We start from the raw sequence: 13557 nt of genomic DNA on the forward strand, positions 1-13557 counted from the left end.
TGCTTTCAGCAGATAAGTGCTAAATTGAATGATATCAGATCACATAGAGCTTCAGGTCTCTATATGAAGCATGATTAAATTTGCCTAAAAGAATTTAGCATGATAATGGTTAATACGTTTCGAGCTGAGAGCTGAGAGAGTATGAGTCCTTCTGAAATATCACCAGTCCACAGTTCAGCTCTGTGGTCATAGGCCATTCTCTGACCTACTGCCCAGCACAAATGGCCCTGAATCAGCACGGACAGTTAATCACGGACACAGGGCCCATTTCCTCCCACCACTTTCCCCTTTACCATGCTGACCTTTTCCTCAACTCATGGTCCTGTCACGCTCACTAAGGTCTGTCCATGGCATCGATTGAGGGCAATACCAGGAATGCTTAATTTTACCTTCTGATGATTTGAAAGGACAAGCAATACACTTTATTTGTATTTGTATTTTTTAATTATTATTATTAATTAATAATAATTATTATTATTATTTATTTGGAAATAATGAAGTAATATTTTGGTTAAATCTTGCTGTTCCTTGTCAAAGTTTTGGGGGAACTGCCTAGTAAAGTTTCAACAGTACTGCATGAATATGAAGTCCAGTTTCCCACAGTTCTACTGTACTGAATTACATTAAAGAAGTCTCCTGGAGAGATGCATTTCTAGTTATTTACCAATTCTCTTTGTGCATTGGCTCACAGGCAGATTGGCTGTGATTGATGTCTGTTCAAACTTGACTTCAGACAGCCCATTAAAATGCTCCACTACGTAAATGGTCCAAATAGGTCATGAATAAAAGAACAAGGAGCCGTATCAAACTCTGCCATCAGTATCTCTCTGTCTCTGTCTCACTCCCACTCTCTCTTGCTCTCTCACTCTTTCTGTTGTTATGCTGAATGACCTCTTATAACCTCACACCGCAGGTATAAGGAAGGGATGGACATTTGCGCCTATTTTGCTATGTAAATATGTGCATTTTACAGTCAGTCATTGAAAACCCCAACAACAAAATCGAAATAGCAAACGCATAACGTCACAATGCTTCAAGACTTTTTCAGGATACACGCTACATACAACATGATATTTAGTTTTTTTGACGTTTGATCAGTTGGAACAGATCACAAAAAGAAACAAAAATCACTGTCAAACAAATAAAATGTTCTTTTTTTAATATTTCAGTTATTTAAGTACTGACTAAACTCAATACTCAGAATAGCTTATTGTGATGCAAGTTACCATGATAACAGTAAATATTCTTGTGTTGCACACCCCTGATAAAATAAAGTACATCACATTGATTGTAAAAGGGAAAAAATGCTGAATGATGGTGAAAACCTGTTTTTAAATGCTATGAATAAAACAAATCACAATGTGAAATTCTTCTCCAACTTCAGCCCCACAGAACATGTGTAGCTCAGGCAGAGTTCATAAGCTGAAATGTAGATGCATGAAGTAGGAAATGCAAAGAGAGCAAGAGATTTACAAGCCACTGACCAGACACTGCTGATTAAATAAACCAGACAACAGCAGTAGTTAACTAATGATCACATAATGCTGATACACATAAAAGGTAGTGCAGTTAGCTGCGAAGCAAGAAAAGTGCTACTGTTCAACTGTGCCAGTCAGAGACTTTGTACACTCTTTTTTGCTTATATGGCAAAAAATTGTAGAGAAGACTTAAGAATAAAGGAGACAAAACTGCAAAGAACCCAAACAATAAATAGACATCAAAGTACAGTTTGGAGTATTGTTCAAATCTGTCCGATGCGGATTTATTTATATTTAGGAAATATCTGCCAAGAGCTGTATGATTCTAATATCATTGTGCATCCCTAATTATAATGAATTAAATGCATTAACATAATATAATTCTTAATAGTGCTTGAATCACTGAATTGAGTTACTGTTGAGTGTGTCAGAGGTCTTAATTCAACAGAAATCTTTTTTCAATCTAAAACCAGTGAATCAATGATTCACACCTCTGAAAAGACATAGTATCAGCTGCTGTCTGCAGTTTTATGCTGCTCACTCAGACTATGTAAAAGTGGCCAGATTGATTTCATATTGAAATCATATTGCTTTATTAAAATACACAGAATATAAATATAATTTAATAAAAAATACAATTTAATATTTGTTTTTTCTTTCTGCTCTCTCTCAGCTGTAAATGTGGACTGACCGGTCATTAAATCACACGCTCAGATGTTTCACATGACCCTGTTGTGCAGACGAGAGTCATATTCCCATTGATGATTTACTGAAGGTTGTGAGAGGACATGCCATTTTTCAGTGTTTGTGCCCAGTGGTCTGCATGTGTATGACAGCACTTGAGACCACCACTGAAGGCTGTCATCGGTGGTTAGCTCAGGCAGTTAGACAGCGTGACTGTGGGAAAGGAGGGATTGTGTTATGCTGCCATCTTCTGGAATTAATATGTTTTGCAGGAATGTTGCATATGTGAAAAACTAAAACACAAACATTTTTTTTTCTTTTTTAAAGCAGTGTGTGCTTTCCATGCATTTTTCTGTGTTTTATGTTTTTGTTTTGATATCATGTAGAGTGACTATCCACTTCTAATTATATGAGCTATTTATCTTCTACTGCTTTTTTTTTGTTTGTTTGTTTGTCTGTGGAATACGCTGTCATGGCTATTGAGGTCAGACATGAGTCTATATTTAGACAAGAGTGCCAGATATGTTTACGTTGTAAATAATATCAAGTGCAGTTAGCACAGTGCAGATATCACTGAATCAATTTCCTTATGTGCTTATATTGCACACAGTTATTTAGAGGAAGTCACGTTTAAACATTTATCCGTTTAGCTTAATTCTCTTAGTATAATATCATAGTCTAATTCCTGTAATTCCCATAATTCACCAGTACTGCCCTGGTAGGCTTGTGAAGAGTTGATACATGTCAAGTTAGATCGTGAGTCTACAGGTTTATGTTCATTTATATTAGTCTTTGTTGAACATTGAGCTTCAAAGATTTTGCATTCAAAATAGTGAAAACGGATGTGTGAAACAAGTCTGTGTCATACATGGAAACAACAGACACCCTAAATGTGTTCTAAATGTATAATATCAAAATCGTATCAGATTTGTAAATGAGTACTTTTGACACAGGTTAAATGCAGATAGAACCTTCCTATCCTGAGATCTCACTAAGATCTCATCAGTGTGTACCTACTTCTCCCTGAGCCACTAGAAAATTATCCAAATGCATCAGTCAGTTTCACCATTTCAGTTCAGAAAATTAACAAGCAGTCAGCCATGTGATCTCGAAGGGCTGTGCTTTAAATTTTGACCCAGGACCGTCATCTTCATATTGATCCTGGACAAATTTACTAGTGTTAATCCAGGACTGTTATTTTCGTGTTGCTCCTGGGATAGGGCTGAATCCCCTTGGTGAATGATAACTAGCCATCATTCTACAGTAATTAATCATTAACCGGCAAAAAGATCCAACATAAGATATCAATTATCAAATGAATGGTAAGGTTCTGAAATCGGATTGACTGAGCTGTGTCTGAAGCCATTGTAAAGTGCATGATGTTTGCATACTAATGAGTGCACACATCAGCTGAATTCTGTATTAATCCTTAAAGTCATTGTATTAAATATACTCTCTGACAGCATCCTTTTTATTTTATATAAAAATGTAATATGCTCATGATTAGATGACCAAGCACTAGGAATTTGATGAAATGCCTGGAATGTATAATGATTAGTTTCTGAAGGTTCTTCATTCTAAATGTCCACCACATCCTTCTGGTCCAGAGTCACTATTAGAAGATTTATCCAGGATCAGTATGACTGTGATGGTTGTAGGTCAATATGTATATACCATTTAAAAGAGGGGGAACAACTGTGATGATGACCCTGGATTAACATTGCTACTGCCTTCCTATTAGCAAGCTAACTCATTAGCCTAACTTGTATGTCCCCTAGCCAGTTAGCTATGTTTGCTAAGATATGCTGCTAGAGGTGGGCAATATGAGTTATGGTTAGCTTTGTCGTGCATTATGTCTGTGTATCAAGATATTGTGATACGTCATGTGTCGTGAATCTTATTGTGAAATATTTTTGCCATAATGCCAACCTCTATGTGCAACTTCAGTATAGGCAATGGAGCAGTGATGTTGTTTAAAATTAAAGAATTGAAATGAGCTACATAGTGCTTTTCCTTTTTAAAACCCAATGCATTTTTTATGTCTCAGCTAACATTAACTAGCTACACAAGCAAATTATTAAGAGTGCTCAATTGGGCTTGAAAGATTTATTTTGAAAAAATAAACAATTTTGCTTAATTTTATCAACTGAATGCTGAAATACTGACTAGTTAAAAGGATGTTTTATGAATAGTATCTGGGATCATGTGAAAATGGCTCAAATTTGATTTGATAGGATCACATTTCTTGTGTTCACACAGCTCTGATAAAGTCAGATTCGTGTCACCTTTAACTCTGTAATGTGATCGTTGTTAATGCAGTCATTCATAGACATTCTACATCACACAATTTTAGGTTCAGAATACTTTTTGTTTGATTCAAGAAAACTCTAAACAAAGCCATTTTTAATTAGTTTTTGAATCAATCTAAACTTTTTGTTCAAACAGTACTGCATTGTATTTAGTACATTTCAGCAGTAGTCCTTCATAGCCACTGCAATGCTGTATCACTGCATTTTGAAGGTGCATGATCTTTATTTATTTGACCAGACTTGATTTGCAGTAGCACACTGACTAAACCAAACTCTATTCTGTTGCTCAACACCTGCAAAGGCCCACTTGTTGTTGCGCCATGTGACTGTTGTTTTCTCAGTGGACTGTCATTACAAGGACTTTGGCCAAGCTAGAGTGGTAACCTTGGAGAATTATGACTTGCTGTGCTTTAGATTATATCTGCTTTAATGTGCTTTCTGATTATGGCTTTCATCCATACCCTCCTGCACAGTGTTCTTTCCACTTCAATACGCTGCTGGACAAATGTTGGCGGGTACTGCATTTGACATATCGACAAAACAAAACCTTGTAATATTCTTTGTTTTTTATTCCATTACACCACTACAGTGTTATCTGACAATTACATTTTAGGAACATTTCATGTTGAATCCTTGAATAGAAATTTTGCTAGGGAAAAAAAGTTTAAGCATGAAGCATTTAGTTTTAGTAATGTTATTTTCGCTGTAAAAATAAAATGACCTTTTTGTGAGACAAATATGGCCTCATGCATCAATGTCTTCAGTGATTATGATTGGCTTCAGTTTTGTTCAGAAATTACCATCCACATACAAAAAAGTTGCCCCACAAAGGGTTCTTTGACCAGTGCCATAGAGGAATCACATTTAGTTGCCAAAAGAACCATGTTTGACAAAGATATTTGTAAGTATAAAGGTCCTTCAAGGGTTTGAAGAACCTTCACATGATGTAAAGGTTTTGCACCAATTTAAGGGTTCTTCCTGAAACCCTTACATTATATCTTTAAACTTCAAAAAGGTTCTTCACAGTCACATATATTATTTGCCAGAAGTTCTTTTTTTTTCTTTTTTCTTCTAAAGAGTTTTTTAGTGTACCAAGAGTTTTGTACATGCACAAAAAATCTTTCAGTATCTTTATTTTTAACAATGTAGATGTCACTCTAAGATGCTGCCCAGGCATCAGGGCAGTAAAAGTTGTGGAGGCACTCTGTGGAAGAGATCAGCGCTGCAGTAAATCCCTGTTAGGAGAGCGTTTTGGAGCTGCTGTATTCTCAGTCATGCGCGCCATGTGGCAGGAAAGCTGAGTGCGGATCATGTAAATGCAGAGGCAGGCGAGGTGTGGGTCTCCGTAATGCTCCAGCCTTATGCCTGGAGAGCAGCAGCAGATTAGAGGAGGCTCCAGCAACTGCCGCCGTACCGCTCCTTCCTCAGCTTCACTCCGCACAGCTCAAATCCACAGTCCCGCCTGCCACTGCGGCTCCACGGGGGGCTGCTTTCCGCCAGCACGGTGAGAGCGAGTGAAGTATTACCGGAACCTCAGTCTTCCACCGCAGACCCCCAGTGTGCAAGCTTAAATGCGACCCCCCCCAACTGCTATCACCTCCAATAACTCGTCTGCTTCTTATAGGAAATGACATGCTCTAATCCTGAACTGTCCTCCACACACACACATGTGTGCACACACAGAGGATCAATAACTAGGTGTTACAATGCTGTATTGCTCATGTGTCGTCACGCCTCAGATCAGCACTGGCAGTGAATGAATTTGACTCACTGAGACTGGATTGTTGATGTGCTGATTGATGTCTGTCAAGTCTTGGTTGGGATTATAGTCACAGAGATGTAGACTTGTGGAACATGGCAAACATGCCATGATACTTCCAGACATTTTCACATAGCACTGGCTGATGTGTCATCTATTCCAGTATTGACGTCACTCAGCAACACTGATTATTAGGTTTACCGATATTGATAACAGAAAACTTGCTAGTTGCAATGTCAATTCCTTGGTTCTTTAGATTGATTTGAAAGAACAGTTTAAAAAGCAAATACATAAATAAAAAGATAGATTCATTTCCATAAATGTGTTTTCTGCCTTGTTAACATTTATAGTACAGTAAAGTTTCATTGGGTAGAAATTTAAGCGAAGCAGGACAGAGCAAAACAGACCAACACACATTTAGTGGTAATAGGAACATGGGGTTCAAATGCCTACAGTGCATGCCTACATGTTGATCATGGTAAAATAGTGGTTCAACTGGCAGGGGGAAAAAGAAAATTTGTTTGGGGCCTATTTTACCTTACAGTGCCCTACATGTAAATCTCCACCTTCAAGGTATATAAAAAAAATTATTAATTTTAGTCACTATTTAGATCATATATCATGCAATTTATGTGTTTCCATTTTATGTAATAATTTTCTATCAGTGAGCTTTTAGAATTATTAACCTCTTCAGATTTCTGGTTCCTATTACCACCATTGTGAACAATTTTCACTTGGTAAGCTACTTCACATTTCATTTTACATTTCATATCAGTCCACCTCGAATGACTTTGTTTACATCTTAATAAATGAATTATGCAGAGATTTTGCGAAATCAGTGACATTAAATTGCATCTGTTACTGTCATATCTTTGGAAAGTATTAGTATTGCAATTTATCAATACCACTATTTACACAATATATGATACAAAGCACAATATTATGCTTTTTTTCATAATTTCATGTTTTTTTTGTTTTGTTTTGTTTTTTCAACATGTCAGTTCATGGTTTAGAACGTTTATTTAAATTGTTGCAGTTGTTGGCAAAAAATCTACGTCACAAGATCTTTTGTCTACCTTTTGATTCAATTTAAGTTTTGTGAGTGTGAATGCTAAACAACCTGAAACTGAAATCCAACAGTGTAAAATTTTTACCAAACTACAAGCATAAGTACTCCATTAAGCTACGAATCTATTTCCAAACTTAAGAGTAAAATCTTAAACAGCTTCCCATACAGCTAGAGAAGCCAGTTTTAAACCTCTTATAAACCTTCTTTTAACATGACTTGCGATTCTTCAGGAATCCTTAGTGCAAGTGCTTGCAGGCCTTTTTCCCCTGGGATCACGTTATGCTATGTCTTTCAGAGTGATGAGTTGTTTAATGTGATAGACTGTCTCATGCTGCCATTACCCATAAAGCAGTGCTGTTAATGTCATTGTCCTGCTTGATCTCTGAACTCCCCAGGCACTCTGACTCTCCATGGACACTCTGAATTTGCCATAATGATGTAGCGTTAAAAGGGCAAGATGCTGTAATTCAGTCCACAGATAGTGAAGTGGTAGCATCAGTATTAGGAGTAGGAGTTTTATCCCCTTTTTGTTTGATGATGCATTACATCTACTGCCAACATGGGGTGTCGTCACTGCTGCCGCAACAATATGTTTAAGAAAGGGTAAGGTTGATTTTTGGGTTGCAAATTGGGTTCCAAGATTCAAAACATGATCTAGATAGCTGAATAGTTTTGATTTTGTGTTTCAACTTGTTTCCCCGAAGAGCTAACACTATAAATGTTGACTTCTTGCAGAAAATTCTTCAACTTCTACCAGAGAAAATCAACAGTCGATGGCAGTTTCACAGTATAGGTGAGTGCAATCAGTGTTGTAGAAATGTGGCTATAGTGTACCTTTTGAAACACCACATAGATTTTATGTGGCCATGAATATGTCAGGAAAAGGCAACAAAACTCCTTATATAGTTTTCTTAACAGTCTGTATAAACTTTGTCAAGTCTGTTCATGCAGATCCAGACATCTTTTGTTCCTTGCTTCTTCAGCTGATTTTCTGGCCAGACTCATTTTGTTGCTGAAAAAAGGTGACCTGAATCATTTGCAGTCTGCTTCTTATGGAAATGTTTGAAAAGCTTTATTATTCTAAAATAATCCAGTCATCTCAAGCCAGAATATTTTGTTGTATAACTGTGACAATGCATTAAGGCTGATTTGCATTGTGTTCTTAATTTAGAGGTTTTCCAGTAGAATAGCCATACATAAACCTATGAGTCATTGAAGCAAATGATCATCTGCATAACCTGGCTTAAGCTAAACATTTAGTTTGTGCGAGAGAATAATTAACTGCAGAACAAGAAAGATGAATAAATGAGAATGCAAATGAGAGGCGTCATTTGAAATGCAAATTACTAATTGAATTATGCATCGCTTGGTTTCAGTCTCTGTGGCAGAAGGGCCTGTGCACGAAGCAATAACCTTGATTAGAATCCTCTGGCCAGTGTTAATGTCTCTGTTAAGGCGCTGAAGAAGAGATTGTTTGCCCTGGGGGCTTCATGCAGTGATTTCCCCCCTCTCCCCCAGACACACAAATACATTCAACACCTGCTCAAACCAGCTATCATAAACTCAACCTTTAAAGAAATTGCTCTGTAGAATATAATGCATAGTGGGGTTGCAGGATCAGAATCAGCCAAGGTAGAAATCATAGTTTTGCTCCAAATATGCAATTGACCAATTTATTCCTTTTATTTTGGCTGATCTGTGTTGCATTTTTACAATATAAAATAACTTGAACCGGGTAACTGCACTCATGCTGTGTTTAAATACTGCATAATTATGCTTTACTTATTGTGCTAAACAGCCAGTTGCCATTTAGTTTCACTATAGCGCTTTATTTATCTCATGTTATGTGGCTTGGAAATTAATTTTACTTTTATTAATTTAAAATGCCAGTTTGACCTGTTAAAGAGCAAATTGTGTAATTTGTATAGCTAATAGAAAGTAATATGTTCATTTTGCTCACACAGCCCAGGCTTCAGGATAAAGGGGGAAAAGGCTTATAAGAGTTGGCCAACAAAGCATCCCTTGGCCAATTTGGCTGTAGAGAAATCAGAATTGGAATTGATTGAATTGGAATTTTCATAAAAATTCATGATTTGTGCAGCGCTACTGCATAGTGGTGTGAAGTCTGTTAAAGCAGTAAATTTAGAGACTGTCTTAGTGAATTAAAATATATAAACTGTCATTAATTTTGTCACCTAGATTCTATGCGTAGAAGTAACTCTTAGTTATCTTGATTAACTCTTAATAAGTGTCATTTCAGAGCCAGGTTGTGTGCTAAGTAGAGTCCCACTCCACCGGTAGTAGTAGAGAATGATTACTTCAAGAGTGGATCTCCATTTCCTCCTTTTCTGCTTCTCTTCCCTCCTCATCCATAATTGCTCCATTTATTCTAAGTTCAGAAAATCTACCTTTTAGTTTTAAACCACTCAAATCATTGGCTTATTTTTTTAGTTATTAATATTAAAATGTACTATTCAGTACATTTGAAACTAGTGTGTGAGTTATGTATTTATGAGAGTGGAAGTGAAGAGTGGGTGCATATACAGACACTTTTAAGGAGTGAATGTGTGGCAGTTGTTAATCGGCTCCATGTACATCAGTAAACAGTGTCTCATTCCTTTGACATTCTATTAACATTGAAATAAAAAAAGCAGAAGTAGGATTGAATTTTTTCAGCTTCAGTTTAAAACGGAAAAGGACAGAATTGCAGTGTTTATCACTGAAAGTCAGCATCCTTATACATTGTAGTAAATAATGTTTTTACTGCACATTTTTATTTACTCTGCTGTTATGTTTTTTTCTTCTATCTAGGTTCTATTCTCAAAAAACTTTTGCACACTGGAAACTCTTTTAAGGTAAGCTGACATAGATACTCATACATAGATTCTCATATCAGGTCACATCTCATATGTTTGCAAACGGTATATACAGTAATGGATTTCTGTAGGTGTATACCTGTGTTGTAATTGTTATGTATGGTTTATGTATGTGTAGATCCGCTGTGAGGGCATACGACTGTTCCTGCTGTGGCTGCAGGCTTTGCAGACTAACTGTGCCGAGGAGCAGTTGCTCATCTTTGCTTGTCTGGTACCCGGCTTCCCCGCAGTGCTGTCATCCAGAGGACCCTGCACACTAGACACCATCATTTATAATCCCTTCTCCAACCCCGCTGATGGTGAGACATCATAGTTGCTTAGCCCAGACCTGCTGTCTGTCACATTTTGTTATAATTAAGTGGAGGCAGTTGTGTCAGTTCAGCTGCCACCTTTATGCAATTGTCTTATGGCTTGGATAAATATAGTATATATAGGGTTAGGGTTAGCCAAATCAGCAAAACATTAATTTGTCATGCATCCTCTTAATCTCCACCCTACGGTTTATGGTGCTCTTAGGGGACTTCATGTAGCCCGTTTATGTTAACCCTGTGGCTTTATTTTTCTGGATTTTTCAACATTCTTTAATAATAGCCTTGTAAATGATGTACTTTTTGATATCTTTTTAATTATCAAACGTGACCTCTGTGAAATGTTGTTTACAATGAAAACTAGAAGCAGAAATATACTGAAAGGATTGCTTTCCCTGGATGTTTCATTTCTGAATTTCTTGGTGTCCTTGAACTGTCCAAATACTAGAAAATGCTCACCGTCCTTGTGCCTTTGCTCTTATGACCAGAAATCTGAATAGACTTTATAACTGTAAGAATGAGTGAAAAATTGCAATTTGCACTCGAGTGGACTTTCCTAGGTTTTAAAATGTCCAATTTTGTGGTGACATAACTTTACTAATAACAAAATAACTAATAAATTTGTCAGACTGTCCATAGTCCTCTCTCTGTTGAATCTATACATTTGACTGTCCCTGTACAAATACTACGCAAAACTGCTTTTCTAATAGCGCTGTAAGCAGAGACCCTTTCAAAGCACTGAAAATGGAATAGTTTGCAAATAGCTTTGACCTGCAACAGATTTCTGTCTTATTCCTATTTTTGTCATGGTGTAGCCAAGATTGTACCTGAGGAGATCACCCCACTGGTGCCTGCTGTTCCTGGGGAGAAGGTAGCGGATGACCAGACCTGCTACATCCTCCAAACTGTGCTAAAGTTCATGGTGATCCAGGTGAGAGCACAGTCATAAAATGAAGATCATTATTTGAGAGTAAGCTTATGGTGACTTCTAATCTTTCAGTAAGGTAGTACTATGTACACAAAGAGAAATGTTTATAAAATCACTGGCACCTGTTGGCTTGTTGCAATCTTCTCTTTTAATGCCTGTGGGGAGAGCACATAAAGAGACTTGGTTCTTGGTTCTTGTTTGTGTACTCTTCACAACATCCCACAGGTTTTCAGTAAGGTTTAGGTCTGGAGAGAGTTGGATGCTGCAGAACGTAATTCTATTAGCAGTGAAGCATTTTGGTGTGAATTTGTGCATCTTTCAGAATTCTTTGTGGTGTCACTGATTGTGATGTGGTTTTTGCAAGAAAAGTTTGATTTTATTTTAATTTAAATTCTAAACTTTTTTAAGTGATATACATATTTTTATTCAAAACCTATAGGGTATTGTAATTCTGCACATTGGCTCAATACATAAGAAATGATCAAATATTCTATGTATAAAGTAGCCCATAGTGACCTGTTTCTCTGCCATTGTGGCTAAACTTTGGTGGTTAAAATGAATTTGGGATAATCCTACTGCTTATCACCACTGCATGCCTAATGTATCAATAATATTTTCAGTTTGTCTTGAACTTGTCCAGAACTTGTATCTGAATCTCCATTCATAGGCATCCAGTCTGGAATGGCACAAGAAAGACAGTCAAGACTCAGGCTTCAGGTTTCTCTTCACCCTCTTTAAGAAGTACTACCTGCCTCACCTCTTCCCCTCCTTCACCAAGCTCACCAACCTCTATAAACCATCACTTGGTGAGTTTGCGTCTTGCATTCCTCAGTAAGCCAGAGTTAATTGGATAGTGATAGTAAGAGTTTGTGTGTGTGTGTGTGTGTGTATGTATGTGTTGTAAAGCAGTGTTAAAAATAAGCCAGATAGTGAAACATCTCACAACTAATTATTTTTTACAGGCAACAGGTCAACACTACACTAGGTATAAAAAGACCATCCCAGAAAGGCTGAGTCTTTCAGAAGTAAAGATGGAGAGGGGTTCACTACTCTGCAAAAAATTGTCTGGGCAAATAGATAATTTATATAAATCAAGAGTAACATTTCTCAACATAAAATAACAAAAACCTTAGGGGTTTCATCATCTACAGTACATAATGTTAATTAAAGATTGAGGAAAATCTCAGTATGCAAGGGACAAGGCCGAAAACCAATTCTGGCAGACTGTGATCTTTGCACCCTCAAGTGGCACTGCATTAAAAACAGACACGATTCTTCATTGGAAATCACTTCATAGGTTCAAGAACACTATTTGCCTTTCGCAAACCATGGACTGTTAACTCAGTTTGTTGCTACATCCACAAAGTTAAAACTCTGCCATGCAAAGAAGAAATCATATATAAACAGGACCTAAAAATGCCACCGCCTTCTCTGGGCCTGAGGTCATTTAAGGTAGACTGAGGCAAAGTGGCCCAACAAATGAAAATTTTAAATTTGGAAATCATAGATGCCGCATGCTCTGGGCTGTGCCCTGATAACAAGGCAGAGGGGACCTCCTGGCTTGTTATCAGGACACATTTCAAAAGCCAGCCTTTTCAGAGTGTTGTTAAAAGAAGAAGTCATGTAACATGGTGGTAAACATGCTCTTGTCCCAACTTTTTGCTGGAATCAAGTTCAAAATGGGCATATTTTCAAAAAACATTGCGTTCTGTTTTTATTTACATTTTGCACAACTTTCCAACTTTTTTAAAAATGGCATTGTATTTTCTTTTCAGTTACAGAGAGGCTATAAACAACAACCACTTATGTTGCACTGTTGAATTAAAACAGCATAGTACCAAAGAGCTGAATCAATGCCACTATCCTGTTCATTTAATTGTTTGTTTTATCTTCGGTGTTTCTTATGTTAAATAAAAATAAAAATGATACCCGTAGTCTAGTTTTTCAGTATATTTAATTTGTTTGGCTGGTGCATTATGTTTTTTGTGAAATATCTTAAATGTTTATTGTAGTCATTTTGGAGTCATTTTATGTCCCAGAGTCATTTTATGTGGTGGCTGGGGATTTTAACAACGTAGACCTGACAAACACTCTGTTGAAGTTTTATCAGCACGTCACCATACCAATACGGGGAAATAACACACTG

At 37.0% G+C, this 13557-nt stretch overlaps 1 protein-coding gene across 2 annotated transcripts in view; it reads left to right on the forward strand.

Moving 5' to 3' along the window:
• Nucleotides 1-13557, forward strand: part of ralgapa2 (Ral GTPase activating protein catalytic subunit alpha 2) — a 137130-nt gene that overhangs the window by 31257 nt on the left and 92316 nt on the right. For both annotated transcript variants that reach the window (XM_037542061.1, XM_037542060.1), the window contains exons 4-8: nt 8035-8092; nt 10111-10154; nt 10294-10474; nt 11299-11414; nt 12079-12217. In XM_037542061.1, coding sequence (XP_037397958.1) covers nt 8035-8092; nt 10111-10154; nt 10294-10474; nt 11299-11414; nt 12079-12217 — 538 coding nt within the window. The remainder of the gene's footprint in view (nt 1-8034; nt 8093-10110; nt 10155-10293; nt 10475-11298; nt 11415-12078; nt 12218-13557) is intronic.

This window comes from Pygocentrus nattereri, chromosome 10, assembly GCF_015220715.1.
Source record: "Pygocentrus nattereri isolate fPygNat1 chromosome 10, fPygNat1.pri, whole genome shotgun sequence".
In the NCBI taxonomy this organism is placed as follows: domain Eukaryota; kingdom Metazoa; phylum Chordata; class Actinopteri; order Characiformes; family Serrasalmidae; genus Pygocentrus; species Pygocentrus nattereri.